Raw genomic sequence first — 23120 nt, forward strand, 5'->3', positions numbered from 1 at the left:
TGTGAGTGCTATATAACAATATTTCATCATCACTATTATCCCCATTGATAAAGCATTTCCATAAAGGGGTTTTATAATTGTTTTAAGATTGGATAGTCAGGTTGAGTCACTAAATATCTATTTTTTTAATCTCAAATAGAAGCTGCCTTTTATCTTATTGAGTAGGATTTATTGAATAAGTTGAGTAAAAAAGGATGTCAGATCCACACCAAAAATACACATAATGGCAGAACAGGCTGATTCAGATGAAGTAACTCAGAAGCTAGAAGCAAACAGATTCTCTTTGAGATATTAGTCACATCTGGTGACACAGGGTCAACTCTGTAGAATGGAAGCATCCACAGACCAGAAAAAATCTTTACATATCCAGACATGGGAAGGAATTGACAACCTGAAGGACTATAACACTAGTTGGAAAATCCAAAGTCCTTATCCAGGCTTATATGCCACAATCCCCAGCAGCCTCTCTGACATCATTGCCTCCTCTTCCTTCCCCTCGTTCACTGTGCTTCAGCCACACTGACTCATGGCTCTTCTGTGAGCATATAAGCTTGCTTTGCCTCAGGAGTAAATGCCTTTCCCCAGCTATTGACATGCTTTACTACCCACACTATAAGAAGAGACCCTATAATTGTGGTGACCCTACTAAAATAACATTCCCCAGAACTCACTAGTCCCTACTTGCTTTATTTTTTTAATGTTTATTTATTTATTTTTGAGAGAGTGTGAGCAGGGGAGGGGTAGAGAAAGAGGGAGACAGAGAATCTGAAGCAGACTTCACACTGTTAGCACAGAGCCTGATGCAGGGCTTGAACTCATAGATCTGAGCTGAAGTCAGACACTTAACCTACTGAGCCACCCATGAACCCCACTAGTTGCTTTATTTTTACTCATAGAATTTACCACTACCTGATATAATAAATTTATCTGCATACTTATTAATCGTTTGCCATCTCAAATAGAGTATAAACTTCTTGAGGGCAGAGACTTTTCCTGTTTTGTTCACTTTTGTATCCCCAGTGCCTATCAGATAATTGATATCTAAGAATTATTTGTTGAATAATTAGATAACTGAATAAATGGGAAACAAACATTAGCTCCTATGCACATGTATACATACACATAACACACATATAAACTAATACCATTAGGGTCCACATGGCTTAGAAAAGTATTAAGTAGCAATGGGAGTTTAGAAAAGAGAGTAATGCTAAGGTTTAAGAATCACTATCTTAGGAGTGCCTGGGTGGTTCAGTCATTTTAAGCATCCGCTTTTGATTTCTGCCCAGGTCATGATCTCAGGGTTCATGAGATCGAGCCCTGCATCGTTTGTTGGGCTCTACTGACAGCATGCAGCCTGATTGGGAAATTCTCCTCTATAAACAAACAAAGAAACAAACAAATAAATCAACTTTAAAAAAAAAACAACCCACTGTCTTAGAGCTCCTTTGAAGGCAGGGGCCATTCCTGCACAGTCTCCAGCACCTTGGACAGTGCCTGGCGCAGGTTATGCTCTATGAACTACAAAATGAAATGATTCAACTCTCACCAACATCCTTTCATTATTGGAAATAGTCACTATTACTGCTATTTGTAATAATGTTGTATTTTCCACAATTATTGTTAAAATATTAATTTTAGCTATATTGCTAGTATTGTTAAAATTTCTTTCTTAGGAGTTTTGGTCTTTTATTTCCTCTTGTATTTTAATTTTTTCTTCTGCTTTTCTCATTTTTAAAAAAGTTTATAAAAAAGTAAAAAAAGAAAAAATAAAATAAATAAAGAGTTTATTGAGTTTTAAGTAATCTCTACAGCCAACATTGAGCTTGAAACTCACAACCCCAAGATTGAGTCACATGCTCTCCCAACTGAACCAGCCAGATTGCCCTGCTTGACTCGTTAAACACACATTAATTATACTGTTTCCTCCACCTTAGGAACTAGTCTGAGCACTGGGACTAAAGCGGTGTGTTAGATATTGCTGTTGCTTTCAGATAAGCTACCTCTTATGAATAAGATTTTTTCTTCAATTATTCTGTGGTTCAAGATCAACAGACCATTTGAATTGAAAAACTCTTTTCACAAACAACCAAAAATATATTTCTTCCCTTCCCAATTCCTCCTCCCACACTTTTCACTCTTGTCTAACTTTGTTTTTGATCAAGATTCCCTTCACCTTAATTAGCATATAACAAATTATGTTCCTCTTTCATTGTTAATAAAGAAATGAGAGAATATTACTGTTAAAATAAAAATGAGAACTTCCTCCTCACATTTTATGAGTTTATGTAGGCTATCCATGACACTTTAATAAAATAATAGCATTATGCTGGCCAAAGAAGACAAACTAACCTGTCTAATTAAAATCTTACATCAGAAGTTACTTTCTATAATTTAATATTACAGTGTTCTGCTGTTATACAAGGTATTTATTATACTCTTCCAAATCACAGAATTATATTGTACTAATATATTTTTAAAACACAGAAACAACTTAAATCTATTGGCTGAGGTAGTATTGATAATGTAGCCAAAGGAATTGGGAAGCTGAGAGATAAGAGTCTTGAATTCTAGTTTCCCCACTGGGCCCAGCCCAATGACTAGGGATAACTTCTTCTCCCTTGTCCCACAATATAATTGTTCAGCAAATTCTTTCAACTTTTGAATCCCTGTTCATTTTGTTCTCTTCCATCTCCCACTGCTCTTGCTTTATTTCAAGGCCTCTGCCTTGACCGGCACAGTAGCATCCTAATTGATCCTCCTGCCTTTGGTCCCTCCTCCTTCAAATTCATCTTATACAAAACTGAGCAAGTACTATCTGTATAACATAAATCTTATCACTTCCCTTTCAATACAAACAACAACAGAAAGCCAGCAAACACTCTACCATTCAGGGGATGAGAATTAAATTCCTTACTTATGCCCTTATCAGTCTGGCACCAAGTTACCTTATTCCTAACCAAAGAGTCCACCACATTATGCTGTGACCACATTGAATTTTTCTATCTCTAATAATCTTATTTTTGTTCATGCTTCATTATATTTTAACAAGTAGATCTCTCATTTTGGAAGGTTCCTTCTCTTCCATACCATCAGGACAACTCCTTTTTCTTTTAGACCCAATTAAAATATGATTTTTTTTGAAGTCTCCCTGTCTTTCTCAGGTACAAATAGAAATAACTTTTTCTCTGTTCAAACAGTACTTTGTATATAATTTTTATTATAGCCTTTCTTAAATCACTCCCCCTGAAGGCAATCACTATATAATAAGTATAGAATAGGTATCAACAAGTGCTTGTTAAATGAATAAATAGATGAATAACAACTTCACAGTCTTGATTTCTTAGTCTGTCAATCTGGAAAAATTATTTTAAGTGATTTCAAATATCCTGTCTGGCTCTAACCTTCCATGTTTATAGTAGTTAAACATATTAATTTAAATCAGATATGAGATAATTCCTACTTTACATCCAACAGACCTGACTTTCTCAATGTCACAAGAATATTGCGCAGAATACAAGAAAAGTATATACATGTAAGAAATACCTGGCAGTTTTTTTGTGAATTCTACGAGAATCTGTACATGACTGGTAGCCATTTCAGTTAAAATGAGAAAATTTTCTTCTGCACTGAATTCTTCTTTTAACTAAATTTTAAGAAGAAAACAAATGATTAATAAGTAAATAAAAGGATAAATCAACACAAAATTATTAGGCTAAAGAATCAGAGTTAGATAATAAAATTTTAGATCCAGCTTATATTTTTCAGTTCCTTGGAGAGCAATTGCTATTAGCAAGATAGATATGAAACTTCTTATTCTTTTTCTTTAATGCTGCTAAAAGTTTAAATGTATAACAAATTATCAGCCTAATTATTTCAAAGTAACAAATTAATGTATAAATCCTACCTCCAAGGTACTAAAAGCTCCAGAAAATATTAACTTTCAACCTATGTAACTAGATATTTATACATACAATTTTATTCGTTATTTCCTGAGGCATCCTCTGTTTGCTATATGAATCCATAATATAATGAAGAAGATTCTGTTGATCTGGGGTGAGTTCAGTTTTCTCCTACACTGGCAAAAAAATAAAAGGTGTTAGGGAGGGTGATTATAAGGTACTTTTCCTATATGTACATTCATCTGTAATAAACTAATCTCAGAAATTATTGATAAAAGTCCTAAGAATGACAGGAACTATGCACTCTGATACAGTGTGCATTGTAAGGGTTTACTTTGGGTCCTTAATCAAGCCATATCACAGTTCACTAAATGGATCCCAAATTATTCATTTTTCTATCTGTAAAACAGGAATAACAAAATATTCATTTCATGTATTTCTTGGGAATAAATAATAGTCTAGTTTTGAACCCTATCAACCCCATTAATAGAGAAGTTCAGTGAAAGTTCAAGGTTAAGTCACTAAGGAAAAGTTCCTACATATAAAATAGAGAATCCACTTAAGGGCATTCATATAGAGCTGGAGTTGATAAACTATGGCCCATCTACCAAATCCACCTGGCTTTATGACTCTTTTAGAACACAACCACACACATCTGTTTATGCGTTGTCTACACTGCTTCTGCACTAAAATAGCAGAGTTGAGTAGTTGTCATAAAGACCTTGTGGCCAAAGCCTAAAATATCTGACCCTTTACAGAAAAAAAAAAATGTTTACCTAGCCCTGAAGTAGAAAGTCATCAATCTGGACAATTCGGACCCCAAATATCACTTTCTCCCTTATTAGGATCTTTTGAAGAGTGTGGATAATTGTGTCAACTCTTTGCTTCCTTATACCAAAGTGTTATGGATGAAGTACTATGGCAAAATAATACTTTGATATAAAGTTATTTTTTTCTCAAATGAATGCAAAATACTATACTTGGAAAACTAAATGTGGAAGAAGTTTTCCTTGTTAGTGGTACAATAAATATTAAGAAGAGTGTGGCTTAAATAGTCATGGATTTTTACCAACTAATGGCAAATTAAAGTTCCTCCACATACCCTGTGGATTATCACAATGTGTTTAGTTAATTACCCAAGATGCTGTTCCTCTTTTGTCTCAAGTAGTTCAAAGGATTTCATGTATATGAAATTTGAGCCTAAGAAAATTATGAGCTCATTGGGAAAGGCTTTTCTCTGTTGTTCCACAGATGTGTATCCACCCAATTTGACCCACTGATAGGGACTAATCCACAAACCTCTACTGAGTATATCTCCTTCCCACTTATGCCTCCCTTCTCAATGACAGGGAAAAGAAAAAGGTCATCAAAACTCAACCTGAAAAATCCATTTTACACATTGAACTATTTCTACTGGCAATCCTTGGTAATAGGAATGGAATGGAGCCAAGGAAATGGAGAGTTTTAACCTTTTTACTTTATTTACTTCTATAATTTGAATTTCTAGACCAAAGCAGGTATTACTTTCTTGCTTAAAAAGAAAACCATTTAATGCACAGTTTAAATGAAATTCTGCTTGTGGCTGTGGCTCTAATTTTAAAGCCTCCCAACCAGATCAGTGATGTGGTGAACAAAAGCAAAAAAATATATAGAAAAAAATTAAATTTCCTTTGCAGCCCATTGACAAATACTTGGGAAGGCATGGTGACCTTCCTCCAGGAACTTAACTGCCTCAATGTTAATACTTCACTAGAGACAAAAGGCAACCTTAGCTTGACATGAGCCCATCCTCCAGGATCCTGTAAGTCTTCTTTAACATATAAAAATCCTTTGGAAACTTCCTTTATCTCTACCCACTCCCTAAGATATATGTTAGCAATCAACCTCCAAGCATTTGTCCACTGATATACATATGAAGGGTCTCATGACAAGGGTTTACTAGATAATATAAATAACCCCTGAAGATCCTGGATACCTTGCTTCCAAATTCCTTAGAGATTTACACTGTCTCTAACCCCCTCCCAACTTGAAAGTATATAATCAGTAATTCCTCATAATCCCGGTGCAGCTCCTGTTCACAGTTCCTGTCCCCATGCTTTAATAAAACCACCTTTTTTGCGCCAAAGATGTCTCAAGAATTTTTTGACTGTTCACTCCCAAACCCCAACATTTCACATTAATCACTACATGCCAGAACTTCAGCTCCTGCTGGCTTTAGCAAATACCATTGCATGGTATTACCCTGCATGACTTGGTGGTAGAGGTCACTTGCCGCAAATCTCGACCTTCGCTGTCTTCATTAATGGTCTGATCTGCATGCTGTTTCACGTTTTTTCTTAGTCGTTTAGATTTACACTGAATTTCGGTTAACAGGCCTGACAAAATAAAAAACAGAGATGTCACCACAAAGTCCTACTGGGTGTGTGGTCATGAGGCAGCTGATGTGTAGTCTGCTCACTTTTGTGCAATTTGGCACAGAGCTAGTTCTAACCCTTTTGAATTTTAAGTCTTGGCCTTGAACAAGAAATTTATCCTTCTGTGAGTCTCACTTTCTTCACTTATAACCTAGAAGTAATATCTACCTGAAAGTTTTGTGTAGATTAAGTATAATTGGTTTTTCCTAAATGTACTTTATATAAAGAAGTTGTAATACCAAAGCATTGTACAAATGCAAAGTACCAGTCAATAAAAAGGGGGACAACACTCTCCCTATTACTGGTCCAGGGGACCCCGAAAGCTAGTGTTTCACAACATAATATTATTTCTCATCCATGTTTATATAACTGTACCATAAAAGGAATAGTCAATTTCACATTAAATACACATAAGTAAACACGTGCTGTGTAAAACAAATGTTAACATCCTTCAGGGAAATTTTTAAATCTTGTTAATTTTGAGGACTCTATAAATTACTGAGAACATAGAGATGAAAATAACTCAAGGGGACTTTGAAATTTTCTTTTGAATAATTATGCAATATCATCATTAATCTACACTTAACAGAGCTATAAAAAAATAATGCAGAACAATCTTCCAGAGTCCCCTTTAGCCTCCTTATTCTCTCAATGTTAAGGAGAAATTCTGGGAATTGCTTTGTCCAGAGCATTTATTTTATAAGATCAGATGAAAGCTCTGCATCTGTTACTGGACAAGCTTGTGTTCATAAATAATATTGTAGACTCCTATAGGTGAAGTCTTAAAAAATGTCTTCAGTGCTTCCATTGGAACAAGTTCATATTTAAGTGATGAGCAACATGAACCATCTACTATAAAAGTAAGTGTTTCCATTCATTGCGAGATTGGATTCCAGCAGTAGTCCCTCTTGCAGTCTCTTGTTTCATATGCTAAGAGGAGATAGTGATCATCTGCTATAAAACTTTCATCCACCCAGAGCTGGATTATTTACACTGACCTATTTTTCCCCCTCGTGCACACATTATTTCTCTGGGTCCATCCCAGTTGCCTGTACAGTTTGGGAACAATAGAATTGGAGTCACCTTCCAAAGGCTTTTGTTCCATGTGACATTCCCTCCCTGAATATTATCATCCCCTTGGTGACATTTGTTTGTCATTTGTGTTTTGAGGAGGAATGGGCCATATCTCAAAATCTGAGTGGTCTGTGGAATTTGCAGAATGAAAAATTAATACGTTATATGCTAGCATTGCAAATTGATGAAGATTATGATTCCTCACAAAGCCAGCAGTTAATACAGTGTCTCTTTATCAGATCAAAGAGCCAAATTATATTAAAACTCACAGTAGTTAATTTCCTGTGTAAACCTATACAAGTTGGTTCAAAGCTGCACTAAGAGAAGAAGGACTACTAATAAAATGACTTGGTTTAAAACTCTATTTAGACAATTCAGAGGCAGTTGCACCTTATAAAGCATTCTTAATCTTTCCCCGCAACTGTGAATATTTATGCTAATTAAACATAAGAAAGATATTAAATCAAATTTGGAGAAAACTTTTAGATTGTTGTCATTCTTAGGAGCCGATTAAAACATGCTATTTTCACTGTAGATTCATGCCACCTCACTCCACATATGATTCCTTGCAACAATGAATAACAAAAAGCCACTTCTTTCAGGTGAATGAAATGCTTTTTAGCTGACACTTAGGACAATGTCAGTGGTTCATTACCCTTTTCAAGAACTTTGATGGCTTAGTAAATTCCTTCTTTAATATGTGAAGTGCCATTCTAATCATGTGAGTTACCTGCCATCTGCCTCCTTAGATTTTAAGTGAAATTTAATTGCTTGATGTGAATACCTGTATACATACATTCAGCCAACATTCCCATCTCTTTGCATTTCCTCAGGCGACACTCTTGGCACTTTCTTCGCATGTACATGTCCATCACACAGTTGCCCCCGTTTTTACATTTGTACACGGCGTTTTTGGTGATGCTTCTCCTGAAGAAACCTGTGGAAGAAACACAGAAGGGAATAAAAATGCTTCTCACAACTCCCACTCAGAAAAACACATTAGGATTAAGGGATGCCAGAGCATTTTCTCAGAAACCCCCGGGGAATACCCAGAGAATCCTCAGGTGGACTGGTGACAAGGACACCTTCAACTGCACTGCATCATCCAGAAGCCTGCTGTTTTCAATTTCTCTCTCAAAGACAAAGACACATTTGAACTGTAGCTTCTCTTAGGGAAAATCTTGCTTTGTTTTTTAAGAATGGTTGCTTTATTGGGAGACCATCATGTGCCAGTGAGCTCTGGATGCTGGCAGTACAAAGGCAAGTAAGTCATCCCTGCCCTCTTTGAGTTTACAGCCTGGTGGAGGGCAAAGCCATGCAAACAATCAAACAAGTGAAATTAGGTATTCCTGGGCTGTGCTGGGGCAGAGGAGGCAGGGAGAATGGTCAATTCTGGGTGAAGAGATCAGACTTGGAAGCAAGTGCTGTGCTAATCCTTGCAAAACGAGTTGCTATTTACCAGGCCAACTGGGAGAGGTCACGTTCAAGGTTTCAGTTCAGTACTTAATATGCCCAGCTTGGTGCAGTAATACAAATGCCACCCTTGGTTTAGAAGCAAACATCTCCCCCGAGAGGGTGTAGCTACCACTGCCAGGCTGCATCAGTTTAGCTGCCGGTGGGGAGGCGACACAAGCGCCTTTCTTTCAGTTTCTCTTTTCTCCCACTTTGCACTTCTACTCCTTCTCCTCCACCTAGCTAGCCATACTTGATGACATTTTTGGACTCAAGGTGGGGTGGTAAGTAAGGAGACAGTTTGGAGATGCCTGGGAAGAAGGGACAGGAATGTGCTTACATGGCTGGCTTGTGCCCTGCAAGTTTCTAAAACTGACTCCTTCTCCTTTGGAGTCGGGTTCTTTGGAGAATGCCAACTACTGGGACACATTCCTTTGCAAGTCTTCAGTGAGGACAAATACATCTCTATTCCAGCCCGTGGCTTATATCCCCTTCTTCTGCATGTGGGAATTTGGCAATTTACCACCATCCTCTATTCTGGGTCCTTCCATGTTGCCTTCTTGTCATGAGCTTCAGATAACTCCGTGCCAGCTTTTTTTGGTCCAGCAAACTTTGGGGAGGAGAAATCTCTCCCACTTATGCATAAGCAGTCAGTCACCATATCGCCTGCCCTGTCAACTTCTCAGGTGAAAGTCAGATGCCAATCTCCTGTGTCCCTCAGCTGTAGGGAATATGTGTCAATCTTCTCAAGTGATCCTATTGAAGACCCTTTGGTTAGGCCTGGGGCAGGAGGGCTTCCTTAGTGTATAGATTATATCTGAGAAGAGCAGGAGATGTTCTCCTAATTCCTCACAAAAGTACCATAATTTCCATGGTGGTCCCCAGAACAGACATCTGTCTCCTATGCGTGCTCCCTTTGCAACGGGGAATGGGATCTATAGCACACTAGTCACATGCTCCAAAATCTTTAAAGACTATAATGTAGAATTTCCCACTCCTGTCCACTTTGTACCCTCAAAGTAGGTGAGGTTTTAACTATTTCTTGACTACTGACTGCAAGATGGGCTTACTTTAGATGTAGCAACTAGTGTCATCAGGACTGTCAAAATTGAGACAACAAGAGTCCTTCCTATTTTAACAGGCTGTTGGAATAAGAGCTAACATTTATTAAGCACCCACTAGCTTTTGTTCTAATTATTTCACCTTCATTTAGTTATTTAAACTCCATACCAATTTTATGATGAAGATAATATTATATGTCCCCATATTACAGAACGTGGGAAAAGAGCACAGAGAAATTGAGCATTTTGACCATGATTACATGGTTAATAAATGGATTCAAATCCAGGCAGTCATGGACCAACGGCCACACTCCTAAACACTATACCATGATTGTCTCCCTTGGGTCACAAGAAAGTAGAATAACAGTTCTAAGTACCTACTATCTGAAAGCTGCATTCTCTAACCTGGGAGACGTCCAGATAAATAAGACATTCCTTGTCCTCAGAGCTTCCATAATATAAGATAGAGTGACAAGAAAGCTAAGTAAGTAATAAAATATTGGAATGTAGATGAAAAAGTGATCATTTCAAGGCCACATTATATGTTTATGAATGTTGTACCCCATTCAGGGGAGGCAGCATTCCATCAGAGAAATGGAGATTTGCACATTTGTTATGACAATTTTTCCAGAGAAGGCAATAAAAATTGTTCTAGTCAAATAAATGCAATATAATAATGTCTCAACATCTAGAAATTGAGTGTTTTGAGGAAAAGACATTATAGGGGATAGGAATAGCCCTGATTAATTCCAGGTAGGGGCTATCAGAGAATTCATGAAGGAAGTAGAATTTGGACTGGATGTTGGAGAATAGGTGGAGTTTTGAAACATGGACTGTGAGGGAGGAAGCACATTCTGGGAAATAGGAAAAGGTAGCGAGTTATGGAAATTCCAGGGAAGAGTGGGAAAGGTGGGTGAAGGCATGCAGTAGGACAGAATACATATGCCCTTCAATGCCAGGCTAAGGAGTTGAGTCTTTACCATGCAAAAAGAAAGAAGCAATTAGAGTGTTTTGGCAGAAGAGTGTGTGGCCTAATCTATATGTTGGGAATAATCCTTTGTGCAAGGTGAAGAAAAATAGACAAGCCCAGAGGTGATTGGTGTCTGAACTGACTGTAGGGTGAGAACAGGGAGGAGGAAAGGGAGAACTCAGGACTTGGTAACTAACTCAACAACAACACCAAAAAAAAAAAAAAAAAAAAAAACCAGAGGCTGAAGCAAAAGTTATAGATAGCAAGGTTAAAAAAAGTCATAGACTTGCTTGTGAAATTGTCAGCTGGCATAACTTTCAGTAGGAAAGATCTTACCATTTTCCTAAATGTCAAATCCTTCCACACAAAGTCTAAAAAAAGATTTTGTGCTTCAGATCAACATTGATATTGGGAGTGCAAATACCAAAGCATGCATTTTAAAAGAGACTCCAAACAAGGAAAGGAAAGAAAGAAGAAAGAAAGAAAGAAAGGAAGGAAGGAAGGAAGGAGGGAAGGAAGGAAGGAAGGAAGGAAGGAAGGAAGGAAGGAAGGAAAATTTTATTTCCTGGTACAAAATCATTGAGCTCAATGACCATATTAGTTGAGTCTAAGACTGAGTCAGTCTTCCCACAAATATTCAGCCCTTCCCAGGAATGATTCCATTTAAAACCACCATAGATACTGATAGCTCAACAGTTAACAGAAATAAACCTCCTTATTCCAAGATGAATCAAAGGAACAGTGCTAGGACAATTCTGCAGGGTTTTTTTTTTTTTTTTAACTCTGGTATTAACTGAGAAAGAAATCATTATCATCTCAATAGCTGAATTAATTAGCTTTCACTTTTAGGTGGCAACACAATACTATCATTATATCACTTAAATATGGGTACATATACTGTATTTATACTTATGCAAATCTATCCATGGACATACCTCTGCCTCTATCTTGTGCATATTTAACAATGCCCAGAAAAGTCATTTGAAAATGAATGGAAAGGAAATTCACTGAGGAATGGGGGCTTCCTGGTAATGAAAGATGAGTAGACAGAGCAGGCATTGCCATCTGAGGAATGTGTAGTGCTGGGGGGATTCCTGGAGAATGTCTGTAGGATAGTAAAATGGATCCTCAAATATGCATAATATTCCACATTCTGCTTCTCTGCTTCTTTATACAAATATAACATACATACCATACCCTACTCACAACTCATATATATATATATATATGTGTGTGTAAGTATGCACACATATACTCACAAACACATGTTCACATGTACACATCAGACTCCAGTGACTGGCAGCAGCTACCCATTACTCTGAAATCAATAAAATATTGGCTGTTTAAAACTTTGAGGGTCCCCACACTTTTTACACAGCAACAAAGGCACAGAACTGAATAAGTAGTGATCTTTACTACAATATGGCCTAAATCGAGTCTGCCTTTAGGTCTATCCAAGCACATTGTAGAATAATAAGGACTCCTCCACCCACTTATAAAGAACTTACTTTTATCAGGCACTGTTCTAAACACTTTGTTTATGGTGATTCATTTACTATTCATAACAATCCTATGAAGTACATTCTATTATCTTTCTCTATAACTAAGGAGACTGAGTTACACAGAGATGAAGCATTTGCTCAAGGTTGTACAGATAATAAATGGTGGAGCTTATATTTGAACCCTGATAGGCTGAGTTCCAAACTATGTGCTCTTAATCCCTACATTAGGCTGTCTTTCTAGTAAGGAGTTCACATTGCTGGAAATGGCCTTCAGACATTAATCTCCCCCAGTGCCACGCCAAGTGTGAAGTGCTCCACGGTTTCTTCTCTCTATCCAAAACTGTTCGAAACACCCTACTCTCCCTTCTCCAGCCCAGGGGTCTTTTCCACCACAAACTCACTATTGGGAAACTGTGCAGTTGCCACAGACTAGAGAGTAAGGAGCCAATATAAAAAGGTAAGGTTTAGTCTCCATCACACAATTTCTTATGCTTAAAGATCTCAGCTCTTCTCCTTGAGCTGCTTGCTGAAATTTTTAGAACTTGATAATAGACTCCTGGTCACTCGGCAGGAGCTGTTTCATACTATTGTTTTTGAAAAACAACCCTCAAACTTCTGAAATGAAGTTGATAAATTTTTTTAAATTTTTAATGTTTTTATTTATTTTTGAGAGAGAGACAGCGTGAGCAGGGGAGGATCAGAGAGAGGAGTCATAGGATCTGAAGACAGTCTCCAGGCTCTGAGCTAGCTGTCAGAACAGAGCCTGACTTGGAGCTCGAACCCACAAACTGTGAGATCATGACCTAAGCCGAAGTTGGATGCTTAACCGACTGAGCCACCCCAGCACCCTGATAAAAATTTTTTTAAGTTTTTCTTTTAATTCTGTAGTTAACATACTTTGTTATATTAGTTTCATGTGTACAATACAGTGAGTCAACACTTCTATACATCAACCAGTGCTCATCACAAGTGTACTTCTTAATCCCCATCCCCTATTCCACCCATTCCCCTACTCCCTCCCTTCTGATAATCTTCCATTTGTTCTCTATAATTAAGAGTCTGTTTCTTGGATTCTCTCTTTTTCCTTTTGATTGGTTGTTTTTGTTTCTTAAATTCCACATATGAATGAAATCATATGGTATTTGTCTTTCTCTGACTTATTTCACTTAGTGTAATACTCTCTAGCTCCTTCCATGTTGTTGTATACGGCAAGATGTCATTCTTTTTTATGGGTGACTAATATTATATATATATATATATATATACACACACATACACACACACACACACACATCACATCTTCTTTATCCATTCACCTATTGATGGATACATGTGCTGCTTTGCTATCTTGGCTATTGTACATAATTCTACTATAAACATAGGGATTCTTGTATCCCTTTGAATTAATGTTTTTGTATTTTTTTAGTAAATACCCAGTACTGTGATTACTGGATCACAGGGTAGTTCTATTTTAACCTTAAAAAAATTTTTTAAGGTTTATTGACTTTTGAGAGAGAGACAGAAAGTGAGGAGGGGAGGGGCAGTGAGAGAGGGAAACACAGAATCTGAAGCAGGCTCCAGGCTCTCAGCTGTCAGGACAGAGCCTGACACAGGGCTCGAACCCATAAACTGTGAGATCATGACCTGAGCTGAAGTTGGATGCTTAACTGACTGAGCCACCCAGGCGCCCCTATTTTTAACCTTTTGAGGAAACTCCACACTGTTTTCATAGTGGCTTCACAAGTTGTATTCCCATCAATAGTACGAGAGGGTTCTGTTTTCTCATCCTTTCCAACACCAGTTGTTTCTTGTGATGAAAATTATTATTGACTAGTTAATGCTAATAATTAATTTTAAGTTTTTTGCCCTTAAATCTGTTAGAGAGCCATACATACGCAAAAAAAATTCACGTGAGTTTTCCAAAACTTACTTTTACCAACCATAATCCCTACTGATTTTTTCCTTAAATAAACTTTAAAAGGACTGACTTTGAATTATTTGAGGATGTTACCTAACATCCTTTCAAAGTAGACAAATCTACAGCTTAGTAGTCAAAGGGCATTCATCAATCTTCTATACTTCCATCAGTCAAAAAATACCACAAAATAAGAGAAGAGTTAAGAAAACAGCATAGTCTCTAAGAATTAGAACTCCCTCAGTGTATCAAAAATGTTGATGAGTCTTTGAAAGCTAGGAAACAAAGCAAATTTGTGAATAAACATTGCCTAAGACAGGTGCAGAAGAATGCAGGATTAGGGCAATGAAGAAAACTCCCAAGTTCAGATACAAGATGCTGATGGCCTACAAGCATTCAGAGGGAGCCCTGCACTAAGCCAGGAGTTAGCTAACCACAACTAGAAGGGAAAATTCCACCCCTTGCTTATTTCTGCATGGCCTGCAACCTAAGAATGGTTTTTACATGTTTAGTGGTTGGGAAAAAATCAAAAGAAAAGTATTTGGTAGTATGTAAACATTTTTGACATCCATATTTTAGTGTCCATAAATAAAGTTTTATTAGAACTCAGCCAAGCTCATTTATAGGCATGTCTGCTTTCACATTACAATGACAGTCAAATAATTGTGACAGAGACTTTAGTACCTACAAAACCTAAAATATTGGCTATCTGGCCCTTTACAAAAAGTTTGCCTTCCATCTAAGCCGCGGATGACAGTAGTATTTGCATGAAGTCTCAAGCAGTGAATATAAACCCAAGTGGGAGGGCGATGCGCAGAAGGCATGGGCACTCCCCATGCCTACAAGATATGGACCAGAACATTCTATCCAAAATGCATCTTGTCCTCCCTCCACATTGCTAAAAGCAGCTTGCACAAACATGAACAGCATCCTCAGAGGGGTGAACAGGGAATCTCAAAGCCTCCTTAATGAGACCACTTTCCTTTCTAAGGTCATTTGAGAAGTGCCTTTTTGGGAGTTTGCCTGGGAGGCAACTCTAAATCTATTTCTCCTTTCACCTTAATCTATTAATAGAAGGTGCAGGATCAAAGTAAAAGACATTGCAAGGCAAGCTTCCACAAAGGCATTTCTTAAATTATATATTTTAATGCTCATATATAACATTAGAAATGGAGATATTTAGATATCTCGTTCTTTATTTTTTTTAAGTGATATGACTAGTGATTGTCATTTCTTGTGTGCAAGGGGCTGATAACCCTACTTAGTTACTAGGAGGATGGTCTACTGTTTACACAAGTGAGTGTTGTTCAATGATATAGTTGTGAGTGCTTTGGGAAAGTATTTTGATGGAGATCATTCTGTCAAATAATCACTGGGTTTAGATTCACCATCATCTAGATTTTGTTTGGTTTTCTCTTTGTTGGTGTGTTTTTTCCTGAACACAGAACCAACTTTTAAAACTCTAATTTTCCTTGCATGGATGTTAGTGCTGACGGTCTTCAGAAAGTCATCGACGGCAGGTATAAGGAAGGACAGCACAGAGGACAAAGTATAGCTCAGGACTCCTGCAGAATTGACTACCCATTCTACCCCAGTCTTTCACAGCTGTGAGGCTGTGGCAAGGCTCTGAGTGTTGGTATCTTTATTTACAAAATAGAGATGATACTGGAGCCACTATAAGAATAAATGAATTAAACAGTCTATAACAGAATGTCATAACAGAAACAAAGTTATTATGTTCTCCAATTTGTTTGAGTCCGTTAATGTATTTTTTCAATAATTTTAGCAATGTTAATATGAAAGGATAACTTATTGAGTGAGTCATGTTTGCTTTGTTTTTGCTCCTATTGTTTTTTTTGGGGGGTTGTGTTTTTTGAGAGGGGGTTGCTGGTTTGATCTCTCTTTCTCTCTCTCTCTCTCTTGCTCTTTTCTTTCCTATCCCAAGAGGGTAGCTATTGTCTACATTCACTTAATAAAACAAAAGGTAAAGTCCCTCTCAAATAAAAAAAAAAAAGATAACTCTCACATAGACCTTTTGTTTATAACCCTCATTGAAAGGGTTATACTTTATTATCTCAAAGACAATAGATGTGGAGGTCAGTGCTTTTGGTTGGGGGAGTGAAGGGAGGGGTAACAATGCTCTGGTGAGCCTGGTTTTGCAGTCTTGAAGAGCCATTTAGACTCCCAGGTAGGCAAACTCCCAGGAGTTGAAGGCTTATGCCAACTAGAGGTTTTTTAGTCCTACTTTCATACTTACATATTGCTTATGTATTTAGTTTAAACATTTTTCCTTGCTTAAATGTAATTTTTGTCTTAGGCTTGTCTTGCATCATTGCTATGTATTTATTTGAAATTTCGAATTTTTTCCACTGGAAATCATCCTTTTACTATTTAAGGGTGTTCTTCTTGATACCATTTCATTGCTTTTATATTTTCTAATCTTTTACTTTTTTCTTTCTTACTGTTTTCTCTTTTTGTCTATTTTAACTCAGTTATATAAACTGTTTCTCTGCTTTGCTTTAAAATAGTGATGAAGAGAGCTGGAATTTTGTCTGTGTTGTCCACCACTGCATCTCCTATACTTAGAATAGTGCCTGGCATATGGTTGGTACTTATAATAGTTGCTGAATAAACAATTGAATTAATGAATTCAAATTCTCAGGAGCTGGAGACTTAACTAATTAATTAATAGGAAAAAAGATAGTTTTGAAGATAGTATATGATCAAAATTTGGGAGGCTGGATGAGCAGAAGAATAACAATAGTAAAATAATAAGAATTCACCAACAAAGCAGCAATAACTAATGCTTACTGAGTGCTCAAGTGTGCCAGGCATTGAGCTAGATCTTTCAAAAACAATGTCTCATTTTTTTCTTCACAACAATAGTAATAGGAGTGGCCATTTACAGAGGGTTTATCATAGGCAAGTACTATGTTCATTGCTTTACACACATTACCTTGTTTAATCTTCCCACCAGACTCTAGGTGGCTACCTCAAAGGGTTGTCCCAAAGATTAAATGAATTAGTACATGTAAAGCCTCCAGATAAAGCCTGCACGTAATAAGCCTTTAATATATCTACCAGCAGCATCACCATAATCTTCATCTCAATCTCCTCCTCCTCATCTTTATTATTATCCTTATTTTATAAGTGAGAAGTCTGAACCCCAGACATATTCAGTAACTTGGAATAGCCAGGAAGAGAAACTGCCACGGGGGAAGGGTCAGATGAAATCCAGGTTGTCTGCTGTCACAGTCCTAGTCTTCTTGTGATTTTTTAAAAGTTTTATTTATTTACTTTGAAAGAGAGTGAGAGTGGGAGAGAAGCAGAGAAAGAGAATCCCAAGTAGGCTCCATGCTGTCAGCACAGACCCTGACTCAGGACTCGAACTCATGAACCATGATATCATGGCCTGTGCCGAAATCAAGAGTCAGATGTTCAAAAAACTGAGCCCAAATAAGTTATTTTTAGAACACTTATTATAAAAGGCTTCCAATGCAGTAAAATAGTTTAACCCCACCCTCTTGCATCACACGTTAATTTGACCTATAGAGTTCATTAGGGCTATTATCAGATCTTATAAAATCAAACTTCAAAGTCAAATAGGATTTCAGGAAGTTTGTGTGTTTCAGGGCACCTCAGCCCTAACCCATAAACAAAGGGCCCACTGGAAACACTCTGCATCTCTTCTACACACCAGAATAGTTTCTGTAACTATGGAGTCTTTTCTAAAACTTCAAAACTAAATCAGAATATATTCAAAAGGACAATTGGTCACCCATTTACTCATAAAATGCCTTTCACTGATAAGTGCAGGGTCTCCTAGCCTGGAGATGAATGTGACTGACACAGACCTATTTGAAAATGCAACCATTTGAAATTTCCAATCAGACGGAGATCAGTTTTGTTAGTTGAGGCTTGAAGTTTGAATCAAAATTTATCTAGACATTAGCACATTTTCATATGCTCCACTGATAACTGGGGGAAAAGAAAGCTCTTGATTTAATCTAATACTGGACAAATGGCAGTCATTGTCACTATATTATGCTTGTGTTCTTGCAATTATTACTTTTAAAAATGTATTGAAATGTCTCTCATTGATGTCATAAATATCTACAATAAAACATATATTTAAATTAAAATATTTCTAACAGAAAGATATAGAGACCAATGAAATCAGGATGTTTAACCATGATCTTTGCTTTGTTTTTAAGTTTTTAAAAATTTTCTCCTGTGGTATGTTTGTGTGTGTATCACATGTCTGATAGATCTGTAGTGAAGTCTTAAAATAAGAGAGCTGCCAGGATCTTTAAAATACAAAAATCTGGGACACCTAGGTAGCTCAGTCAGTTAAGCATCCCACTTTTGATTTCAGCTCAGGTATGATCTTACAGTTCCATGCGTTCGAGTCCCACACGGGGCTCTGTGTGAGACTTGAGCACAGTGCCTGCTTGGGATTCTATCTCCCTCTCTCTCTGCCCCTTCTCTGTTCTCTTTCTCAAAAATAAACAAACTTTTCAAAATCTTATAAATATAAAAATTTAATTTAATTTTATAAGGACCCTGTAAAATAGATACTTTTTATTTTCTTTTTTTCTTTTTTTCTTTTTTGGAGGCTCAGAGAAGAAAAACATTCCATAAACTAAGGATTGGCTAGCTGGATAGCCACTGTACCTACTTCTACTCTACTGTACATTCTCTATTGTAAAGACAAGAAAATTGGACACAATCTTTTCCAGACTCCCTTGCAGCTAACATTGTAGTTTGATTTAAGCTCTGCCAGGCAGATCCCCTTGTGAGGCTGTTGTTTCTGCTGGCAGAAGTAGGACTGTGGAATTGTGCTGTGCAACATATTGGGTTGCATTTGAGGGCATTGAAAGGCGAGATACAGGGCATTTATCATATGTATGTATAGACTTAGCTGGCATGCGATGGCTCTGGAGCCAGTAATTATGGTGGAGACAGCTTCCTGATCCCTAGAGAGCAGCTAAGATGGAGTCTTTCTGGAGTCATTAGTTCTGTGGTAGCTTCCTGTTCCCATTTTGTTGACTATAGCAACGGCCCCAGCAGGCCAGTTATGCAGTGTGTGCACTGAGCATCCTCTTGGAGACCCAGCATAGAACCTACTCCTGTGCCCCTCAAACTTCTCCTGCATTCATTCCTTACTACTTGAGGTTTTGGTTTCTGTTTTATTTCACTGAACTCGGACCAATATATTAAGTAACTTGCTTACTCAGACAAGAATTACAGAATCTAGATTCAATACATGCCGTGAAACCCCCAAATTCACACACTTCCTTTGATGGAAAGCTATGGAGTAAAATTTGCTTTGTATCTTGTAAGCACAGACATCCAAAGGGTTGGGTGAGGGGACTAAGTTGGCCAAGCTGTTAGGCTTGCCTGGCATGGGCTCCTGTTTCTTCCTCTTGTTCTTTACCCTATGCTGTGAACCTCCCTCCTCCCTATTCACTAAGCATGATCATTTTCATTTGTTTCCTCAAGAAACATATACAGAGCACAAAGGAACTCATTGTTGGTTTTTAGTCACCACAGTCTAAGCCTCCAGATTCCAGACACTAAATTTCCCCAAGTTGGGAGAGGTAGACAAAGAAAGAGGAAGTAAAAAGAGCCAAGACATATCAAATACATGAGAAAGCCCTGAGCTCTGTCCCTCCCCTCTTCATGCCCAGACTGCATCCTGGAAAGCATGTATTGAAAGATTATAGACGCTCCATGTCATTCAGAAATCCTAGAACAGAAAAATCCTTGCACCCTTTCCTAGGGACAGCCCAGAGAGGCACCTGTGGTTGCCTGCATGCAGGGTGGCAGGGGAGCAGATAACATGGCTGCATGGTTTCTCTGGGCAACTAGGCCTTCCAGCAGGACACTGCAGGAGCATCAGAACACCACCCCACCGGAGTTGCAGGAGAGCAGGCAGGCCAGACAGGAAGGAGGAATGTACTTGAGACCCCAGGATGGAGCCTCAGAGACCTTTCCCACTGGTCACTAAAGACCAGCTAGAACAACACCCAACAGATGCTGGACTGTGTTAACAACACTGGAGACCAGAGTCCCATCCACAGTGCCCAATCCCTCCATGACCCTGGATAGTCACAGAATTTAGACAAAACCCCAGAGAAATGTGGGAATTTTTTTGGTGGGGATAGGGGTGGGGGTGAGTAGAATAATCCTGAATTGAATGAATTAAATGTTCCACCAGGGCTTGAAAGTGAATTCAATCCAGCTACACAAAATGAGTTTACGTTTCCTGTATACATGCCCTGACTTTTGTGCTCTCTCACTATATAGCTTCTAGTTAATTCTGATACTCACCCTCAAAAGTCATTGGTCCAGAACAAAGTCAGAAAACTACAGCTAGGCCTATGAGCAAATTGGGCCTTGCTTGTTTTTTTTCTTAATATCCTTGCCTATTTTTGTAAGTTAAATAAAGCATGGCTCTGTCCCTTCTTTATGTGTTTGCAGAGTTGAGTAATTGCAACAGAGACTGCTATGGTACAAAGCCTAAAATATTTACTCTGTCTAAAAAAAAAAAAAAAAAAAAGCCAACCCCTGGTGTAGCTCATGGACTCATCATGGCTCCATCTTCTCTCTTCCCTTGCACTCTGGTCCTTTTGCTCAAATCATTGGGGCAAAGTCTCAAATCAAAATCAATGAAAAAGCTCTGCCTTTTTTTGCTCTTAAAAATTATATCTATATCCAGCTACAGCTTTTTCTTCCTGAACTCCCGAAGGATGAGTTCTCTTTTGACCACTTTTCTGTCCTCTTCTGTCCTATGACCCTGCACTGTCCTGACAGCCCCCCATCTCTGGCTTCCTTCTATATCCTCTAGGGGATTCTCCTCCCCTGCCTGCTTCTAAAGTTGGTGTCTTTAAGGGTTGTCCTAGGCACCCTGGTTTCACTCCAGTCACCCTGGATGTCCCAGATTCTTCTCAGGAGGACCAGGTTTCCCTAAGTGCTCACTTGTAAGGAGGTAAACCAACCCAGGTTACTGACTTCAGGAGTCTATTCCCTTGGCCCAGACAATACCAATACTTCTGCCACTGAATTAGTCAATACTAGCCTTGAGCAAATAGCTCAAGGAGTAGAATGATCACTTAGTAGGCAAGGATTAAAAGACATGGTAGCCTTGTGGTTGATAGCAGAAGCTCTGGAGTAAGATTCATAAGCTGTACATTTGAAGCTCTAACTCTAATTACCGTGAAGCCTTCAATAAGTTGATTGACTTCTTGTGCTGCACTTTCTTCATCTATAAAATGGGAATGAGTATTAGAACTAATAAGTTTACTATTGAGGTATAATAAATATATTATATAATAAAGTGTTATTCTCTTTGATCTTAATTTAAAACAACAACAACAACAACAACAACCTGGGGCACCTAGGTTAAGCATCTGACTTTAGCTCAGGTCATGATCTCTTGATTCATGGGTTTGAGTCCTGCGTGGGGCTCTGTTCTGACAGTTCAGAGCCTGGAGCCTACTTTGAATTCTGTGTCTCCCTCTCTTACTGCCCTTCTACCACTCACATTCCCTCTCTCTGTCTGTCTCTCTCTCTCAAAAATAAACATTAAAAACTTAATAAAATTAAAAATAACAACCTCCCCACACATACAAAACCCACAATCCATAAATTCTTTTTAACCATGTGTGAAATTATAAATAGGAAATTGTTTATATATAAGCTAAATGCTCTAAAAGGCTTTTCCTAGAGATCTGTAACAAGTAGGAGCAAAGGAAGAGAAAATGGGAAGTTATCTAGGAAAAGGGAAGAATCTGGTCTGAGATAGCTCAATAACCAGTATAGTAAAACTTAAACAAGGAGAAGATGACCAACCAAAGAAGCTTACCTTTGCACCCCTCACAGGTCAGTGCATTATAATGGTATCCAGATGCTCTGTCTCCACAAACAACACATAATTCATCCCCTTTTATTCTCCCTGTTGATGCACTCATTCGGGCTCTTTTTGTTACAGGAATCTCTGCTACCTCAATCTCTCCCTGGTAGAGACTCTCAGCTGGCATTCGCCTGAGTTCATATATTCCAGGAGAATACCACTCTTCAGGCTGCTGGGGATAGAAACCCAGGTTGGAATAATACGACGATGAAGAAATCTGTGGTTGAACTTGGGGATACGGAACATTGTTGTATTGTGAGTATGGTTCCACTTCTAGATTCTGTCCCAAAGGACCTGTTCCTTGTTCTGTTAGTACACCTGAACAAAACAAGAGTAACAAAACCAGAATTAATGTCTAAGAAGAGACCAGAATTTAACTATATAAAAATTAACAACTTTTTGACAGCCAAAACATACTGTAAAAAGGATTTAATGACAAATTATAAGCTCAGAAAATTATCTACAACATATAAATGATTCATATCATTAAGATATAAAGAGCATTTGAAACCAATAAGAAAATTCAACAGGCTCATGGAAAGAAAGGATAGAGGATATGAATGAACAGTTTTTAGAAATACAAAGCATTTTTATAAGAATACAAAAATGCATTCACCCTTAACAATAAGTAAATTTAAACTGCAATATAAAATATGACCATGTTCATCCTCAAATGAGTAAAGGTTAAAAATCCTTGACAGAACACACTCTTAGAAAAGCAAACATTCTGGGAGGGTAATTCTTCAATATCTTTCAGTATCTAAAACTCAAATATTCTTTTAATCTAGCAATTAGACTGCAAGAAAATTTTTATTTTATTTTATCATTTCATTACAAGAGACAGCACACAAGTAGGGGATTGGGCCAGAGAATGAGGGGGAATCTTAAGCAGGAGCTTAGGATGTGGTACTTGAT

General features: G+C 37.8%; 1 protein-coding gene across 1 annotated transcript in view; it reads right to left on the reverse strand.

Moving 5' to 3' along the window:
• Positions 1-23120, reverse strand: part of NR1H4 (nuclear receptor subfamily 1 group H member 4) — a 50454-nt gene that overhangs the window by 14640 nt on the left and 12694 nt on the right. Inside the window, exons 2-6 of the mRNA XM_029955437.1 lie at positions 22158-22523; positions 8175-8327; positions 6144-6277; positions 3975-4073; positions 3547-3646 (exon numbers count right to left, since the gene is read on the reverse strand). Of these exons, the coding sequence (XP_029811297.1) occupies positions 3547-3646; positions 3975-4073; positions 6144-6277; positions 8175-8327; positions 22158-22523 (852 nt within the window). The remainder of the gene's footprint in view (positions 1-3546; positions 3647-3974; positions 4074-6143; positions 6278-8174; positions 8328-22157; positions 22524-23120) is intronic.

The sequence above is a fragment of the Suricata suricatta genome, chromosome 10 (genome assembly GCF_006229205.1).
Source record: "Suricata suricatta isolate VVHF042 chromosome 10, meerkat_22Aug2017_6uvM2_HiC, whole genome shotgun sequence".
Taxonomy (NCBI): Eukaryota; Metazoa; Chordata; class Mammalia; order Carnivora; family Herpestidae; genus Suricata; species Suricata suricatta.